Source organism: Mustelus asterias, chromosome X, assembly GCF_964213995.1.
Source record: "Mustelus asterias chromosome X, sMusAst1.hap1.1, whole genome shotgun sequence".
Lineage (NCBI taxonomy): Eukaryota > Metazoa > Chordata > Chondrichthyes > Carcharhiniformes > Triakidae > Mustelus > Mustelus asterias.
Genome location: NC_135834.1, coordinates 3,290,612 through 3,309,711, shown reverse-complemented (window position 1 = coordinate 3,309,711; position 19,100 = coordinate 3,290,612). Strand labels below are relative to the sequence as shown.

The 19,100-nt window shown below is 44.9% G+C and overlaps 2 protein-coding genes across 4 annotated transcripts in view; one reads left to right on the top strand and one right to left on the bottom strand.

Annotated features, from left to right (window-relative positions):
- The window catches only part of tfcp2 (transcription factor CP2), a 115,764-nt gene that overhangs the window by 9,054 nt on the left and 87,610 nt on the right, over positions 1–19,100 (top strand). For all 3 annotated transcript variants that reach the window (XR_013495831.1, XM_078201213.1, XM_078201214.1), the window contains exon 2: positions 18,523–18,674. Coding sequence is in view for 2 of the 3 variants with exons in the window: in XM_078201213.1 (XP_078057339.1) it covers positions 18,523–18,674 (152 nt within the window). In the remaining variant the exon portion in view is untranslated. The remainder of the gene's footprint in view (positions 1–18,522; positions 18,675–19,100) is intronic.
- LOC144481988 (uncharacterized) lies at positions 1,765–13,766 on the bottom strand. Its single transcript, XM_078201218.1, has 10 exons — positions 13,762–13,766; positions 8,124–8,204; positions 3,669–3,824; positions 3,449–3,529; positions 3,284–3,364; positions 2,954–3,034; positions 2,734–2,814; positions 2,569–2,649; positions 2,137–2,268; positions 1,765–1,942 (listed from the first exon to the last, which is right to left on the bottom strand). The coding sequence occupies exons 1-10, from the start codon at positions 13,764–13,766 to the stop codon at positions 1,765–1,767; spliced, it is 957 nt and encodes a 318-aa protein (XP_078057344.1).

The following is a 19,100-nucleotide window of genomic DNA, read 5'->3' as shown; positions in this document are numbered from 1 at the left end:
CCTTGCTGCTTGTATTTATTAATTTACACTTAAATGTGGGTGGGCATATTTGGGAATGACACAGGTTAACCATGTCGTTGATGATGAAGAGGACAGCTGTCGACTCCAGAATGGCAAGTGGAATTCAGTCTGGAGAAGTGAGAGCTAATGCATTTGGAGAGGGCAAACAAAGGAGGGATTACTCAATAAACGGGAAGCTATTTAGAGAGTCGAAGTGAGAGACCTTGGAGTGAATGTCCACAGGTTCCTTGAAGGTGTTATGGCAGTTGGACAAAGTGACCAGGAAAGCAGGTGGAATGCTTTCCTTTATTGGGCGAGGTATTGAAAACAAAAATGAGCTTGTAATGATGGAACTGCATAAAACACTGGTTAGACCACAACTGGAGTTTTGTGCACAGTTCTGGTCACAATATTACAAGGAGAACATAATTGCTCTGGAGAGAGTAAAGAGGAGATTGACAAGAATGTTGCTGAGCTGGAGAATTGGAGGAAAGATTGGAAACATTGTTTGCATTGGAACTGAGGAGGCTGAGGGGAACCCTAATTGAGGTGTACAAGATTATAAGGGGTCTAGATTGAGAAGGTAGTTTTGCCTCGTTTCCCCCTGTGGAGAGGACAGAGGCACAGGAGGCCAGATTTGCGATGATTGATAGAAGTGTTAGAGGGGAAGGGAGCAAAACCTCCAGCTGGGTGTTTGGGGTTTGCTGGTGGAGGCAGCAACGCTCAGCTCATTTGAAAGGGACCTGGATCTGCACCAGAGGTGCAGTAACCTGCAAGGCAACAGACTGGGTGCTGGAAAGTGGGATGAGAACGGGCAGCTAGTTTTGGATATTTTTATTTTTCAGCCAGAGCAGACATGAAGGGCTGAATGGCCTCTTTCTCTGCAGTATCTTTTCTGTGGTTCTAATATTGTGCAATTACAAATCAGAAGTTAGTCACTGTCAAACAGTGGCTCTGTGAATGATCTCTGGATATGTGAGTGTTAGTGTTGGGGCAATTATCTTCCTGTCACATGTACTGCCGATTGGATAGCTGCCAACAGTTTTTCAGTTTGCCAGCTGTTGTGTGTTGTATTCATGGCCACACGTGAAGACTTCCACCAATTGATTTTGCTGGTTAATCAGAGAAAAGCAGGTTGATAATGGTCCCAAACTGTGCAGTAATGCTTAATCTTGTATAACTTATCCTTAATATTCCACTGTTAGGAAAGGAAGTCCATGAACCAAACCTGTTTGTCTCAGTAAATCTGTTTTGATCTGTAATATCACTGGGTGATGCAAAGGCTGTTTAATGACTCTCTTCTTGCCCTGTTGAATGATGAGCGTGAGTACATGCTGTGTAATAACTCTCTTCTTGCACTGTTCAGTGATGAGCGTGAGTACATGCTGTGTAATAACTCTCTTCCTGCCCTGTTCAATGATGCGCGTGAGTGAATGCTGTGTAATAACTCTCCTCTTGCACTGTTCAATGGTGAGCGTGAGTGAATGCTGTGTCATAACTGTCTTGCACTGTTCAATGATGAGCATGAGTGAATGCTGTGTCATGACTCCCTCCTTGCACTGTTCCATGATGAGTGAGTGCATGCTGTGTAATAATTTTCCCCTCGCTCTGTGTTCAGTGATGAGCGTGAGTGAATGCTGTGTCATAACTGTCTTGCACTGTTCAATGATGAGCATGAGTGAATGCTGTGTCATGACTCCCTCCTTGCACTGTTCCATGATGAGTGAGTGCATGCTGTGTAATAATTTTCCCCTCGCTCTGTGTTCAGTGATGAGCGTGAGCGAATGCTGTGTCGTAACCTTTCTTGCACTGTTCAATGATCAATGTGAGTGAATGCTGTGTAGTAACTCTCTTCTTGCACTGTTCAGTGATGAGCGTGAGTGAATGCTGAATAATCACTCTCTTCTTGCACTGATTGTTCAGTGATGAACGTGAGTGAATGCTGAATAATCACTCTCTTCTTGCACTGACTGTTCAGTGATGAGCGTGAGTGAATGCTGAATAATCACTCTCTTCTTGCACTGACTGTACAATGATGAGCGTGAGTGAATGCTGAATAATCACTCTCTTCCTGCACTGACTGTTCAGTGATGAGCGTGAGTGAATGCTGAATAATGACTCTCTTCCTGCACTGACTGTTCAGTGATGAGCGTGAGTGAATGCTGAATAATCACTCTCTTCTTGCACTGTTCAGTGATGAACGTGAGTGAATGCTGAATAATCACTCTCTCCTTGCACTGACTGTTCAGTGATGAACGTGAGTGAATGCTGAATAATCACTCTCTTCTTGCACTGACTGTTCAGTGATGAACGTGAGTGAATGCTGAATAATGACTCTCTTCCTGCACTGACTGTTCAGTGATGAGCGTGAGTGAATGCTGAATAATCACTCTCTTCTTGCACTGTTCAGTGATGAACGTGAGTGAATGCTGAATAATCACTCTCTCCTTGCACTGACTGTTCAGTGATGAACGTGAGTGAATGCTGAATAATCACCCTCTTCTTGCACTGACTGTTCAGTGATGAGCGTGAGTGAATGCTGAATAATCACTCTCTTCTTGCACTGACTGTTCAGTGATGAGCGTGAGTGAATGTTGAATAATCACTCTCTTCTTGCACTGACTGTACAATGATGAACGTGAGTGAATGCTGAATAATCACTCTCTTCCTGCACTGACTGTTCAGTGATGAGCGTGAGTGAATGCTGAATAATCACTCTCTTCCTGCACTGACTGTTCAGTGATGAGCGTGAGTGAATGCTGAATAATCACTCTCTTCTTGCACTGACTGTTCAGTGATGAACGTGAGTGAATGCTGAATAATCACTCTCTTCTTGCACTGACTGTACAATGATGAACGTGAGTGAATGCTGAATAATCACTCTCTTCCTGCACTGACTGTTCAGTGATGAGCGTGAGTGAATGCTGAATAATCACTCTCTTCCTGCACTGACTGTTCAGTGATGAGCGTGAGTGAATGCTGAATAATCACTCTCTCCTTGCACTGACTGTTCAGTGATGAGCGTGAGTGAATGCTGAATAATCACTCTCTTCCTGCACTGACTGTTCAGTGATGAGCGTGAGTGAATGCTGAATAATCACTCCCTCCTTGCACTGACTGTTCAGTGATGAACGTGAGTGAATGCTGAATAATCACTCTCTTCCTGCACTGACTGTTCAGTGATGAGCGTGAGTGAATGCTGAATAATCACTCTCTTCCTGCACTGACTGTTCAGTGATGAGCGTGAATGAATGCTGAATAATCACTCTCTTCCTGCACTGACTGTTCAGTGATGAGCGTGAGTGAATGCTGAATAATCACTCTCTTCCTGCACTGACTGTTCAGTGATGAGCGTGAGTGAATGCTGAATAATCACTCTCTTCTTGCACTGACTGTTCAGTGATGAGCGTGAGTGAATGCTGAATAATCACTCTCTTCCTGCACTGACTGTTCAGTGATGAGCGTGAGTGAATGCTGAATAATCACTCTCTCCTTGCACTGACTGTTCAGTGATGAACGTGAGTGAATGCTGAATAATCACTCTCTTCTTGCACTGACTGTTCAGTGATGAACGTGAGTGAATGCTGAATAATCACTCTCTTCCTGCACTGACTGTTCAGTGATGAGCGTGAGTGAATGCTGAATAATGACTCTCTTCCTGCACTGACTGTACAATGATGAGCGTGAGTGAATGCTGAATAATCACTCTCTTCTTGCACTGTTCAGTGATGAGCGTGAGTGAATGCTGAATAATGACTCTCTTCTTGCACTGACTGTGCAATGATGAGCGTGAGTGAATGCTGTGTAATAACTCTCTTCCTGCCCTGTTCAATGATGAGCGTGAGTGAATGCTGTGTAATAACTCTCTTCTTGACCTGTTCAATGATGAGCGTGAGTGAATGCTGTGTAATAACTCTCTTCTTGACCTGTTCAATGATCGTGAGTGAATGCTGTGTAGTAACTCTCTTCTTGCACTGTTCAATGATCGTGAGTGAATGCTGTGTAATAACTCTCTCCTTGCACTGTTCAATGATGAACGTGAGTGAATGCTGTGTAATGACTCTCTTCCAGCACTGTTGAATGATGAGCGTGAGTGAATGCTGTGTAATAACTCTCTTCTTGACCTGTTGAATGATGAGCGTGAGTGAATGCTGTGTAATAACTCTCTTCTTGCACTGTTCAGTGATGAGCGTGAGTACATGCTGTGTAATAACTCTCTTCCTGCCCTGTTCAATGATGAGCGTGAGTGAATGCTGTGTAATAACTCTCCTCTTGCACTGTTCAATGGTGAGCGTGAGTGAATGCTGTGTCATAACTGTCTTGCACTGTTTAATGATGAGCATGAGTGAATGCTGTGTCATGACTCCCTCCTTGCACTGTTCCATGATGAGTGAGTGCATGCTGTGTAATAATTTTCCCCTCGCTCTGTGTTCAGTGATGAGCGTGAGCGAATGCTGTGTCGTAACCTTTCTTGCACTGTTCAATGATCAATGTGAGTGAATGCTGTGTCACCATGGATATTGAACTGCCACTTTTGCCCCTCCTGTAGTCAGGTGTCTTTATCCCCATGACATCCTGCTGCCCTGTCTCTACCTTGCCTTAACCCATCTACCTTGTCTACAATAGTGCTTGTATTGAGGTGTAACCAATTTAACCCTGTCAATTTCCCTTACTGGGCACTTAGTAAACTTTGCTTTTCCTGTAATTCCGGGTCTCTCGCTACATATCCTCAACCACTAGCTAATTTTTCACTTCAGTTTTCCTGTTTTGGGTCTCTTCTATCTGATCCTCCTCCACTGATGTTATTTTCCTGCCATACCCCAACAGAACTAGCAAAAGCCCCTGCAAGGTCAGTCAGTCCTCGTGGCGTAGGTACACCCAATAGCACTGTTAGGGAGGGAGTTCCAGAATTGTAAACATTGGTCCTTTTGAGGATGAGAAGGGAGATTTGATAAGAGGAAATGGCTGCAGCACTCAACAGGTATTTTGTCCTTCTTCACAGTAGAAGACACAAATAAAATGCCAAAAATTGATGACAGGAAGGCTCTGGCAGGTGAAATTCCCCTAGTCACCACACTCCGGCACCTGTTTGGGACAATGCACCTAACCAGCACGTCTTTCAGAATGTGGGAGGAAACCGGAGCACCCAGAGGAAACCCACGCAGACACGGGGGAACGTGCAAACTCCACACAGACAGTGACCCAAGCCGGGAATCGAACCCAGGTCCCTGACGAAGCAGCAGTGCTAACCACCGTGCCATCCACATGTGATGATTGTGGTAATTTACCAAAATTCACTGGGGCAGTTCAGACAGATTAGCAAACAGCAAATGTGACGCCACTGTTTTTAAAAACAAGGAGGTGGACAAAAGGCGGGTAACTATAGGCCGGTTAGCTTAACTTCTGCAGTGGGGAAAATGCTTGAATCTTTCATCAAGGAAGAAATAGCGAGACATCTGGATAGAAATTGTCCCATTGGTAAGATGCAGCATGGGTTCATGAAAGGCAGGTCAGGTTTAACTAATATTCTGGAATTCTTTGAGGACATTCCGAGTGTGGTGGACAATGTGGTGTATCTGGATTTCCAGAAGGCATTCAACAAGGTGCCGCACAAAAGGCTGCTGCATAAGATAAAGGTGCTTGGATAGAGGATTGGTTAACTAACACAGCAGAGTGGGGGTAAATGGGTATTTTTCTGGTTGGCGAGCAGTGACTAGTGGTGTGTCTCGGGGATCAGTGTTGGGACCGCAATTGTTTACGATTTACATAGATGATTTGGAATTGGGGACCAAGTTTCGTGTGTCAAAGTTTGCAGATGACACTAAGATGAGTGGTGGAGCAAAGTGTGCAAAGGACACAGGTCTGCAAACAGATATGGGCGAGGGTCTGGCAGATGGAGTCCAATGTTTAAGACCATAAGACCATAAGACATAGGAGCGGAAGTAAGGCCATTCGGCCCATCGAGTCCACTCCACCATTCAATCATGGTTGATTTCAACTCCATTTACCCGCTCTCTCCCCATAGCCCTTAATTCCTCGAGAAATCAAGAATTTATCAATTTCTGTCTTGAAGACGCTCAACGTCTCGGCCTCCACAGCCCTCTGTGGCAATGAATTCCACAGACCCACCACTCTCTGGCTGAAGAAATTTCTCCTCATCTCTGTTCTAAAGTGACTCCCTTTTATTCTAAGGCTGTGCCCCCGCGTCCTAGTCTCCCCTGTTAATGGAAACAACTTCCCTACGTCCATCCTATCTAAGCCGTTCATTACCTTGTAAGTTTCTATCAGATCTCCCCTCAACCTCCTAAACTCCAATGAATATAATCCCACGATCCTCAGACGTTCATCGTATGTCAGGCCTACCATTCCTGGGATCATCCGTGTGAATCTCCGCTGGACCCGCTCCAGTGCCAGTATGTCCTTCCTGAGGTGTGGGGCCCAAAATTGCTCACAGTACTCCAAATGGGGCCTAACCAGTGCTTTATAAAGCCTCAGAAGTACATCCCTGCTTTTGTATTCCAAGCCTCTTGAGATAAATGACAACATTACATTTTATAAATGAGGTCATCCATTTTGGTAGGAGTTGTAGCAAAATGGACTATTATTTAAATGGTAAAAAATTGCAGCATGCTGCTGTGCAGAGGGATCTGGGTGTCTTTGTGCAGGAATCACAAGGAGTTGGTTTGCAGGTGCAGCAGGTAATTAAGAAGGCAAATGGAATTTTGTCCTTTATTGCTCGAGGGATGGAGTTTAAAAACAGGGAGGTTATGTTGCAGCTGTATAAGGTGCTGGTGAGGCCACACCTGGAGTACTGTGTACAGTTTTGGCCTCCTTGAGAAAGGATATACTGGCGCTGGAGGGGGTGCAGAGGAGATTCACTAGGTTGATTCCGGAGTTGAGAGGGTTGGCTTATGAGGAGAGACTGAGTAGACTGGGGCTATACTCATTGGAATTCAGAAGAATGCGGGGGGATCTTATAGAAACATTATGAAGGGATTAGATGAGCGAGAAGCAGGGAAGTTGTTTCGACTGGTGGGTGAAACTAGAACTAGGGGGCATAGCCTCAAAATAAGGGGAAGCAGATTTAGGACTGAGTTGAGGAGGAACTTCTTCACGCAAAGGGTTGTGAATCTGTGGAATTCCCTGCCCAGTGAAGCAGTTGAGGCTACCTCATTGAATGTATTTAAGGCAAGGATAGATTTTTGAACAGTAAAGGAATTAAAGGTTATGGTGAGTGGGCGGGTAAGTGGAGCTGAGTCTACCAAAAGATCAGCCATAATCTTATTGAATGGCGGAGCACAGGCTACGTGATACAGCTCAGATTGAAAAGACATTGGATTTTTGACAGATTTTTAAAAAAATATCGCCAAGGAAGTCGACGGTTGTGGGGGCAGGCAGGAAAAGTGGAGTTAAAGCCATAGGATCCCTATGGCAAAAGGAGGCCATTCAGTCCATTGAGTCTGCACCAACTCTCCGAAAGTACATCTTACCCAGGCTCAGCCCTTGCCCCATCTCCATTTACACATTTACCATGGCCAATGTACCTAACCTGCACATCTTTGGACTGAGGGGGGAAACTGGAGCACCCGGAGGAAACTCATGCAGACATGGGAGAACACACAAACTCCACACATTGGCCTACTCCTGCTTCCAGTTATGTTGTCAGTCAGTCCATGTGGTTTGGGAGTGTGTTCTGGGATTTTGACCCAGTGACAGTGAAGGAACGGTGACTTATTTCCAAGTCAGCAATGATTTCTCTTTGTGCTTTTTGCTCTGGAGATCCCAAGGATTTATGCTTGATCCTCTCTTCCTCTATGCTGACCTTGTGACTTAGTCTGCAGGCAGGAAATTAGCTTCCTCACTGATATTTCACACCCTCTCTCAACCATTCCAGTGTTTGTGCGTTGCCAGATGGTTTGACTTGGCATGGAGAAATTGTGTTTCGCCCACAACTGTCAGTGAAGAATGAGGTCATTGTGTTTGCCTTCTGTCATAACCACCACCATGCCACTGATTCCATCCTCCACCCTGTCTGCTATCTTGTCGTTGAGTTTGTATCTACTGTGCCTCAGCTGAGCTTCTGACCTTGTATCCTTGCCATCAAAAACACAACCTGGTTTCACCTTTCCGAGTAGTAAGACTGCGGTTGCTCAGTCAAGTACAAGACAAAAAATGCTTTAAATATTAAACAAAGCTGGCAGCATCTATGGAGAGAGAAACAGAATTCATGTTTCAGGTGAAGGACCTTTTTATCAAAACTCTTACTGACCTGAAACATTAGCTCTATCTCTCTCTCCACAGATGCTGCCTGACCGGCTGAGTTCTCCCAGCATTTTCTATTTTTATTTCAGATTTCCAGCATCTGCAGTATTTTGTTTTTGGTTCAATCAGGAATAAGTCATATGGTGAGCAAAAATCTGTACTTTTCAATTCATGTTTGAAGTCAGCTGATTGGTGTCTTCAAGCATTTCAGAATATTTATGAAAGCTGTTGTGCGTGAAATGTTGTACATCACAGCAGCTTGTGGTACTGTGTCAATATATAGAATAGTCAAAATCAAATTTTATTGCTCTCCTTTCAGCACCAATCTCAAAACCCATTCTCAGATGGGTCAAGCAATTTAGAACATAGAACAGTACAGCACAGAACAGGCCCTTCGGCCCACGATGTTGTGCCGAGCTTTATCTGAAACCAAGATCAAGCTATCCTACTCCCTATCATCCTGGTGTGCTCCATGTGCCTATCCAATAACCGCTTAAATGTTCCTAAAGTGTCTGACTCCACTATCACTGCAGGCAGTTCATTCCACACCCCAACCACTCTCTGCGTGAAGAACCTACCTCTGATATCCTTCCTGTATCTCCCACCACGAACCCTTGTAATAGCTCCATCCACCGAGGAAATAGTCTTTGAACGTTCACTCTATCTATCCCCTTCATCATTTTATAAACCTCTATTAAGTCTCCCCTCAGCCTCCTCCGCTCCAGAGAGAACAGCCCTAGCTCCCTCAACCTTTCCTCATAAGACCTACCCTCCAAACCAGGCAGCCTCCTGGTAAATCTCCTCTGCACTCTTTCCAGCGCTTCCACATCCTTCCTATAGTGAGGTGACCAGAACTGCACACAATACTCCAAATGTGGTCTCACCAAGGTCCTGTACAGTTGCAGCATAACCCCACGGCTCTTAAGCGCCAACCCCCTGTTAATAAAAGCTAACACACTATAGGCCTTCTTCACAGCTCTATCCACTTGAGTGGCAACCTTCAGAGATCTGTGGATATGGACCCCAAGATCTCTCTGTTCCTCCACAGTCTTCAGAACCCTACCTTTGACCCTGTAATCCACATTTAAATTAGTCTTACCAAAATGAATCACCTCACATTTATCAGGGTTAAACTTCATTTGCCATTTTTCAGCCCAGCTTTGCATCCTATCTATGTCTCTTTGCAGCCTACAACAGCCCTCCACCTCATCCACTACTCCACCAATCTTGGTGTCATCAGCAAATTTACTGATCCACCCTTCAGCCCCCTCCTCTAAGTCATTAATAAAAATCACAAAGAGCAGAGGACCAAGCACTGATCCCTGCGGCACTCCGCTAGCAACCTGCCTCCAATCTGAAAATTTTCCATCGACCACCACCCTTTGTCTTCGATCAGACAGCCAGTTACCTATCCAATCGGCCAAATTTCCCTCTATCCCACACCTCCTCACTTTCATCATAAGCCGACCATGGGGGACCTTATCAAACGCCTTACTAAAATCCATGTATATGACATCAACTGCCCTACCTTCATCAACACACTTAGTTACCTCCTCAAAAAATTCTATCAAATTTGTGAGGCACGACTTGCCCTTCACGAATCCATGCTGACTATCCCGGATTAATCCGCATCTTTCTAAATGGTCGTAAATCCCATCTCTAAGGACCTTTTCCATCAATTTACCAACCACTGAAGTAAGACTAACCGGTCTATAATTACCAGGGTCATTTCTATTCCCTTAAACAGAGGAACAGCATTCGCCATTCTCCAGTCCTCTGGCACCATCCCCGCTATACACTAGATACATCCTCTGTTTGTGAACAGAATTCCCACTCACCTGAAGAAGGGGCTTAGAGCTCCGAAAGCTTGTGTGGCTTTTGCTACCAAATAAACCTGTTGGACTTTAACCTGCTGTTGTTAAACTTCTTACTGTGACCATCCCCGTGGACAGCGAGGGCCCAAAGATCAAAGCCAAAGGCTCTGCAATCTCATCCCTTGCCTCCCAAAGAATCCTAGGATACATTTCATCAGGCCCAGGGGACTTATCGACCTTCAGTTTATTCAAAACTGCCAGGACATCCTCCCTCCGAACATCTATTTCCTCCAGCCTATTAGCCTCTAACACCTTCTCTCCCTCAAAAACATGGCCCCTCTCCTTGGTGAACACTGAAGAAAAGTATTCATTCATCACCTCGCCTATCTCTACTGACTCCATACACAAGTTCCCACTACTGTCCTTGACCGGCCCTAACCTCACCCTGGTCATTCTTTTATTCCTCACATAAGAGTAAAAAGCCTTGGGGTTTTCCTTGATCCGACCCGCCAAGGACTTCTCATGTCCCCTCCTAGCTCTCCTAAGCCCCTTTTTCAGCTCATTCCTTGCTAACTTGTAACCCTCAATCGAGCCATCTGAACCTTGTTTCCTCATCCCTACATAAGCTTCCCTCTTCCTTTTCACAAGACATTCCACCTCTTTCGTGAACCATGGTTCCCTCACTCGGCCATTTCCTCCCTGCCTGACAGGGACATACCTATCAAGGACACCCAGTATTTGTTCCTTGAAAAAGTTCTACTTTTCATTAGTTCCTTTCCCTGACAGTTTCTGTTCCCAACTTATGCCCCCTTATTCTTGCCTAATCGCATCATAATTACCTCTCCCCCAATTGTAAACCTTGCCCTGCCGTACGGCCCTATCCCTCTCCATTGCAATAACAAAAGACACCGAATTGTGGTCACTATCTCCAAAGTGCTCTCCCACAACCAAATCTAACACTTGGCCCGGTTCATTTCCCAGTACCAAATCCAATGTGGCCTCACCTCTTGTTGGCCTATCCACATATTGTGTCAGGAAACCCTCCTGCACACACTGCACAAAAACTGCCCCATCCGAGCTATTTGACCTACAAAGGTTCCAATCAATATTTGGAAAGTTAAAGTCCCCCATGACAACTACCCTGTGACCCCTACACATATCCATAATCTGCTTAGCAATTTCTTCCTCCGCATCTCTATTACTATTTGGGGGCCTATAGTAAACTCCTAACAACGTGACCGCTCCTTTCCTATTTCTAACCTCAGCCCATATTACCTCAGTGTGCAGATCCCCCTCGAAGTGCCTTTCCGCAGCTGTTAAACTATCCTTGATTAACAATGCCACTCCTCCACCTCTTTTACCAGCTTCCCAACACTTAGTGAAACATCTATACCCCGGAACGTCCAACAACCATTCCTGTCCTTGTTCTACCCATGTCTCCGTAATGGCCACAACATCGTAGTCCCAAGTACCAATCCACGCCCCAAGTTCATCTACCTTGTTCCGGATGCTCCTTGCATTGAAGTAGACACACTTCAACCCACCTTCCTGTCTACCGGTACCCACCCTTGACCCAGATACCTTCCCCAATACCTCACCACCCTCACTGACTTCTGGACTACAACTCCTTTTCCCACTCCCCTGACAAATTAGTTTAAACCCCCCTGAAGAGCCGTAACAAATTTCCCTCCGAGGATATTGGTGCCCCTCTGGTTCAGGTGCACCCCGTCTTGTTTGTACAGGTCCCACCTTCCCCAGAATGTGTTCCAATTATCCACGTATCTGAAACCCTCCCTCCTACACCATCCCTGCAACCACATGTTTAACTGCACTCTCTCCCTGTTCCTCAACTCGCTATCACGTGGCAGCTGCAACGTACCAGAGATGACCACATGTTTCGTCGTGGCCCTCAGCTTCCAGCCCAGCTCCAGAAATTCCTGCTTTAAATCCCCGTCCCTTCTCTTACCTATGTCGTTGGTACCAATGTGTACCACAACTTGTGACTGTTTCCCCTCCCCCTTCAGAATCCGGAAAACACGGTCTGAGACGTCACGGACCTTGGCATCCGGTAGGCAACATACCATCCGTGAGTCTCTTTTGCTGCCACAGAACCTCCTATCTATCCCTCTAACTAACGAGTCCCCAATAACCATTGCCCTCCCGCTCTGCCCCTTACCCTCCCGAGCCACAGAGATGGACACAGTGCTGGAGATCCTCTCACTGTGGCTCACCATTGGTATGTCATCCCCCTCAACCGTATCCAAAGCGGAATACTTGTTGCTAAGGGGAACGACCACCGGGGATCCCTGCACGGACTGCTTCCTCCCAGCCCCTCTCACCGTCACCCATCTGTTTTCATTCCTCGGAGTAACTGTATCCCTAAAGCTTCTGTCTATAGCCACCTCTGCGTCCCTAATGATCCTAAGTTCATCCAACTCCAGCTCCAGTTCCCTAACCCGGTTTTGGAGGAGCTGCAGATGGGTGCACTTCCCACATATGTAATCAGCAGGGACACTGTCTTCGTCCCTCACCTCAAACATAGTGCAAGAGGAACATAGCACTGCCTGCACACCCATCCCCTCTAGATACCTTGCCAGTACCAGGTAGAAGGTGCAGAAATGAATTAAACTCACCCCTGCTCGCCCTTTCTGCCTAAGCCCTGTGAGCCAAAGCCTTATAGCTCACACTCTGCTTCCCACGCACTCCACTGCCCGCTCCTGACGCTGCCCACTGTATACTGCAGCCTACCTTTTATACTTCACGCGCTTAAAAAACCCTTCCCAGACTCCTTAGCAGCCCACTTCCAGTTTTCACTTTAAACTTAAAATACAACTGCAAAAGTAAAGGCCAAAAAAAAATTTGAAGAGTTTTTTTTGTGCATTTTGGAATTAAAAAGCTGTCAATTGTTCCGATTGTTTTTGCAGCTTATAGAATTTGTGTAAACCCATTGACACTCTAAGATTGTAAGAAATAGAAACAGGAGGAGGCCATTGGCCTCTTCAGCTGGCTTGGCTATTCAGCAAGATCATGGCTAATGGTCTGCTTTGGCTTTTGAAGGCAGCACTGTGGTTAGCACTGCTGCCTCACAGTGCCTGGGACCCAGGTTCTTTTCTGGCCTTGGGTGACTGTGTGGAGTTTGTGTGTTCTCCCATGTCTGCATGAGTTTCCTCTGGGTGCTTCAGTTTCCCCCCTCAGTCCAAAGATGTGCAGGTTAGGTACATTGGCCATGGTAAATGTGTAAATGGAGATGGGGCAAGGGCTGAGCCTGGGTAAGATGTACTTTCGGAGAGTTGGTGCAGACTCAATGGACTGAATGGCCTCCTTTTGCCATAGGGATCCTATGGCTTTAACTCCACTTTTCCTGCCTGCCCCCACAACCGTTGACTCCCTTGTCGATATTTTTTTTAAAATCTGTCAAAACTCCAATGTCTTTTCGATCTGAGCTGTATCACGTGGCCTGTGCTCTGAACTCCATAGACTCTTTCAATAAAAGCAGCTTGTGTGAGACAACATTCGTAACTTCTATAAGTCAGCTTTGCTTCACACTGCAGTGTGCTCATGGTTCACTCCATTCACCTGTCCATTTCTCTCTCTCCACCAGCACCATCACAAGATTCCCTCTGACAAAAAGGAATCTGACTTATTTCAAAATAACTTACTATCATCTCCCATATGGTATGATTACCTCATTTTTACGGAATTCACCTAATGCCTTATTGAAGGGCAGGTGAAGAATAAATTTCCAATAGCACCTCTGGAATCCTGTTGCAGAAGTTTAACTGCCCAGACTCAGACCATCCATTTATGCTGGTGCCCCCATCACCTCAAGCACAGTATTCACTTTTGTGATATCCATGTGTTTTGTAATTTTAAATACCAAGTCTGGCACTCGGGGTGGGGGAGAGGGCATTTGGAAAATTGGCCAGGGGGCAACTGAAAAGGAGTTAAATCTCAAAGAGCAACTTGTTCTTGTAATTCTGAATTTTTAATATTAGAATGAGTGTCTGGGTAAGTTGATAGCAGTTCAATAGACATCAAGTGTAAGTGGGTGGTAACATCGAGGGTGATGCAATCAATTTGTGCAGATGTCAAAGTATGCAATACTGATTACCAGCCTCCAGAGTGGAGGAGGCACAGGGAAGGGCAGAATATTGGTAGTTGTAAGATTCGTCTCTTTCCTCCCCCAAGTTTCTGTATCCTTTCTGCTGTCTTGCTTGATAGCTGACCAGCTGACTAAAAATGACTTGCATTTATATAGCACCTTTCATGACCTCAGAACACCCCAAAGCACTTCACAGCCAACAAGGTCATTTTGAAAAGCGGTTGCTCACTCACTCTGTTATAATTTAGGAAACCACGGTTGTGTAAAAAGCAGAAGTATTGGCCGAGAGCAGGATGAATGAATTGTGCCAAGCAATCAACCAGAGAATGAAGCAAAAAAAGTGACTTAGCCGTGACCTAGCAGTGGAACGTGCACTGATTGCTTCCTCCAGTTCAAGAACACCAGCTGTGTTGGTGTCTGCTGGCTGTTGTGGTTTGTTTGGTGAGCAAATTAGATACTCGTGGAGTGGCATTTTAGAATCTGTGGACTTGTACTGCTGTATGTGGAAGGATTGTATACATTGAAGGAAAAATATTTTCAATTGTTGCACTTGGCATGTGTGTTTGTAGTTATTTCCACCTTCCTCTGTGCAGGTACCTGCTGCACCATAACATGACATCCTTTATTCTTAGTAAAAGTCTTCAATTTCTGCAATCGTAGAAACCCTATGGTACAGAAGGAGGCCATTTGGCCCATCGGGACTGCACCGCCAACAATCCCACCTAGCCACCTATCCCCGTAACCCCACATATTAGACCCACTAATCCCTCTAACCTACGCATCCTGGGGACACTAAGGGGCAATTTAGCATCTAACCCTCACATCTTTAGACTGTGGGAGGAAACCGGAGCACCCGGAGGAAACCCATGCAGACTCCGCACAGACAGTGACCCAAGCCGGGAATCAAACCTGGGTCCCTGGCGCTGTGAGGCGTGGTTTGACTATGCACTCAGCTTATTTTGGAAAGGCTCTGAATAGCAGGGAGAGTTTTTAAAATTATGAAATTGGGTGTTAGTAAGGAATTCTGAATGGGAATTACCCTGAATGTGCAATCATTTGCCAGTGTAGATTGTTGAAGCAAATAATAGAATTGAGTTTGCAGCAATTGCATGTATTTCTGGAAGAATTATTGAAGGATATGATCAGCAGGTAGGGTTGAGCATTTGTTTGAAAAAATAGATGGAATTTTGGACTTGATGGCCTTTTCCTAGTTGTGGGGGAAACAAAACTACAGTTAACTTCAGTGCCTTTGGGCCTGGGATGGGAACAGTCTGCCAGGAATCTTATTTTGCCAACTCTTATGCTTGCAGGGGAGGTCAAAATTAACCGTGCCTTCTTGCACACCAAAGCAGAATAGCTTGCTGGTGCTCATATCACCGAATTTGTTTTGGGGAAGGGAAAGGAATCGGGGAGTAGGGAAGAGGAAGGCCAGGATACCATAAAAACCAGGGAATTGATTTTAACAAATGAGGTGGGGGGGAGGGGGGTGCAGGATCAGATTTGAGCCTTCTAAATGTGAATGTTTTATTTAATCATAGTTTCATCATAATTAAATCTCTCAAACAAATCCGAACTATCAGAATAAAGGGAGTTCCTTCATGGATGTGACTTGGATCAGAATTCTGATTTGTTTTTGAGCCCGCACTGCCAGTGTTTAACCCACCGAGATCAGGTGTGGCACTGGTAGGTGCAAGAGTGAAGCTCCTTCAGTTTTCACCTGCCATGTGCCTTACTCCCATCCTCCAAAAGAACACTTCCCTCCTGTAACAGCATATCTTGTATGCTTCCTATCCTATACCTGGAGTAAATCTGCTAATTTAGTTCTTGGTGACAGGTTTGTCACAGGCCTACGGGGAAATGGATTAGATTGAGAATACTGTAGTACAACTCAGAAAATTTGGTGCTGTTTTTCTGTGTCTGCTCACCCTTGCGTTTGCACAGCTGCTTTACGATGCGGCGGAATGTTGAAAATAACCGAGTACAGCACCATTTACAGTGGTGAATGATATATCTGATCATTTCAGACAGTTTCAGTGTAACATGCCCCATGCACTAAACCTAATGTATAGATGCATATGTTATATTGAGCCCTAATTTAAAAAAAGACAGGTCTATTATTCAACTGAGGTGTGGCAGATCAAATATTTCTTATTTTGAGAGGAGAAATGTAAGGGTAGTTGGTTTGGAGGGGGGGAGGAAAGAGGAATCAAAACCTGTCTAATGTAAATTAGTTTCATTAAACTGGAAAAAGATGTCAACGACAGTGCAATAATGTAGAGATGGATGAAGCTAAAAAAAGGGAGACACGCTATGGTAATATTTTAGAGAGATTGGGGTCTGAAAGAGAATTTAGCTTCAGTTTTGTCTAGTTGCAAGGTGGGTTGTAAAGAAACTTCCTCATTATATTGAAACACCAACTGTAGTTACCCAAGGCAGCCCTGAAACCAGACATAGTAATCCTTACAGAGTACCCTGAAGAGCCATACTTTAGTTACAGTATATGCCAGTACGTTCACTCGTACTGTGCTTGCAAACATCAACATGATGAAGAGGTGGACAGCTGTCACTTATGTGGATTGCAGCTTATACAAGTCTGTAGATCTAGGTGAGGGTTTCTGCTAGTATTGTTTTCCCTGCCAATGCAATCGCTCAAATTGACCAAGCCAGCACAAATGATTGCAAAGATCGAGTTTCCAGGATTGTTTGGCTAAGATCAAGCTCAAGATGGGATGGCAATGCTTCATCTTGTCAGCTTGGATCTTGTTTGTCTCTCCTGTGGGGACCATGAGTTGGATTCAATTGGAATTTGAATTTGGTTTTTGGAGCAAGCAAGGAATGGATTTGTGTTTGCCTGTTCCATTCTGAGCATTGCCTTTGCAATTTTAAGGATGGAGTAAAAAATTAAAACCGGGCAGACCCCCTCATTGAATCAATCACCATTGGGAGTTTTGGCTAATTGTGCTACTTTACTGACGCTCTTCAAATGAAGTTTTTTTTTGTTAGGCGCAAGGACACTTTAGGAACACTTGACAAGATTTGATTTTTAAAAAATGAAACTGGGCACCAATTGACTTGTCCTGTGTGTTTTATTAAAATGTACAAATGTAAAATTTTAATAAAATTTACAAAATGATGTCTGTACCTTTAAGACCTGGCTGGCTGTAGGATTCGCATTCTAATCAGTATTCTGCAACTTGAATTTGTCTGTTTGCACTGTTTGAGAGCACATTTCCACTCCATCTGACGAAGGAGCAGTGCTCCGAAAGCTTATGGTATTTGCTACCAAATAAACCTGTTGGACTTTAACCTGGTGTTGTGAGACTTCTTACCATGTTCACCCCAGTCCAACGCCGGCATCTCCACATCATAAGAACATAAGAACATAAGAAATAGGAGCAGGAGTAGGCCATCTAGCCCCTCGAGCCTGCCCCGCCATTCAATAAGATCATGGCTGATCTGACGTGGATCAGTACCACTTACCCGCCTGATCCCCATAACCCTTAATTCCCTTACCGATCAGGAATCCATCCATCCGCGCTTTAAACATATTCAGCGAGGTAGCCTCCACCACCTCAGTGGGCAGAGAATTCCAGAGATTCACCACCCTCTGGGAGAAGAAGTTCCTCCTCAACTCTGTCTTAAACCGACCCCCCTTTATTTTGAGGCTGTGTCCTCTAGTTTTAACTTCCTTACTAAGTGGAAAGAATCTCTCCGCCTCCACCCTATCCAGCCCCCGCATTATCTTATAAGTCTCCATAAGATCCCCCCTCATCCTTCTAAACTCCAACGAGTACAAACCCAATCTCCTCAGCCTCTCCTCATAATCCAAACCCCTCATCTCCGGTATCAACCTGGTGAACCTTCTCTGCACTCCCTCCAATGCCAATATATCCTTCCTCATATAAGGGGACCAATACTGCACACAGTATTCCAGCTGCGGCCTCACCAATGCCCTGTACAGGTGCATCAAGACATCCCTGCTTTTATATTCTATCCCCTTCGCAAAAATCATGTTTTATTAAAGTCATGATGTGGAGATGCCGGCGTTGGACTGGAGTAAACACAGTAAGAGTTTTAACAACAGGTTAAAGGCCAACAGGTTTATTTGGTAGCAAATACCATTAGCTTTTGGAGCGCTGCTCCTTCGTCAGATGGAGTGGAAATCTGCTCTCAAACAGGGCACAGAGACACAAAATCAACTTGAACTGCTGATGTTTAAATCCACAGAATGTGTGCTGCCTATTGATCAAGTCTTGCTGATCAAATATGAGTACTTCAGTGTAACTAGGTTCTGTTGGGTATGTAATGCATGATATTTTTATTTTCCTTCTGTTCTAAATCTAGTGATGTCCTTGCACTGCCGATCTTCAAACAAGAAGAGTCCAACTTGCCTCCAGAGAACGAGAATAAACTATTACCCTTTCAGTATGTTCTTTGTGCTGCTACCTCTCCAGCTGTGAAACTCCATGATGAAACACTTACATATCTTAACCAAGGTAAGTTTGAAGATTGCACATCAGCTTATGTTTGGAGTTGGGCCAGTGTTGTTACTGAACATTTTGAAAACTATATGGTCTGATATTCTATGGTGGAAATGACGAGTCAGCACTGGCTCAGAGAATTTTACCCAGGCTCTGCCCTATCGTCATAGCCCTGTGCATTTAGCATGGCTAATCCATCCAACCTGCACATCTTTGGACACTAAGGGGCAATTTAGCATGGCCAATCCACTTAAACCTACGCATCTTCGGACTGTGGGAGGCAACCGGAGGCAATTGTTATGGGGGATTTTAACTTGACTAATATTGACTGGAATTGTTATAGCTCTAGCTCGTTAGAGGGGTCAGTTTTTGTTCAAAGCGTGCAGGAAGGTTTTTTGACTCAGTATGTAGACAGGCCAACTAGAGGTGAGGCTATATTGG

Excerpts from the sequence above, each read along its gene's own strand:
- LOC144481988 (XM_078201218.1), bottom strand. Across the intron at positions 2,815-2,953 it reads CTCACGCTCATCACTGAACA|CATTCACTCACGTTCATCAC; the intron begins GTCAGTGCAGGA and ends GTGATTATTCAG. Across the intron at positions 2,269-2,568 it reads CTCACGCTCATCACTGAACA|CATTCACTCACGTTCATCAC; the intron begins GTCAGTGCAAGA and ends GTGATTATTCAG.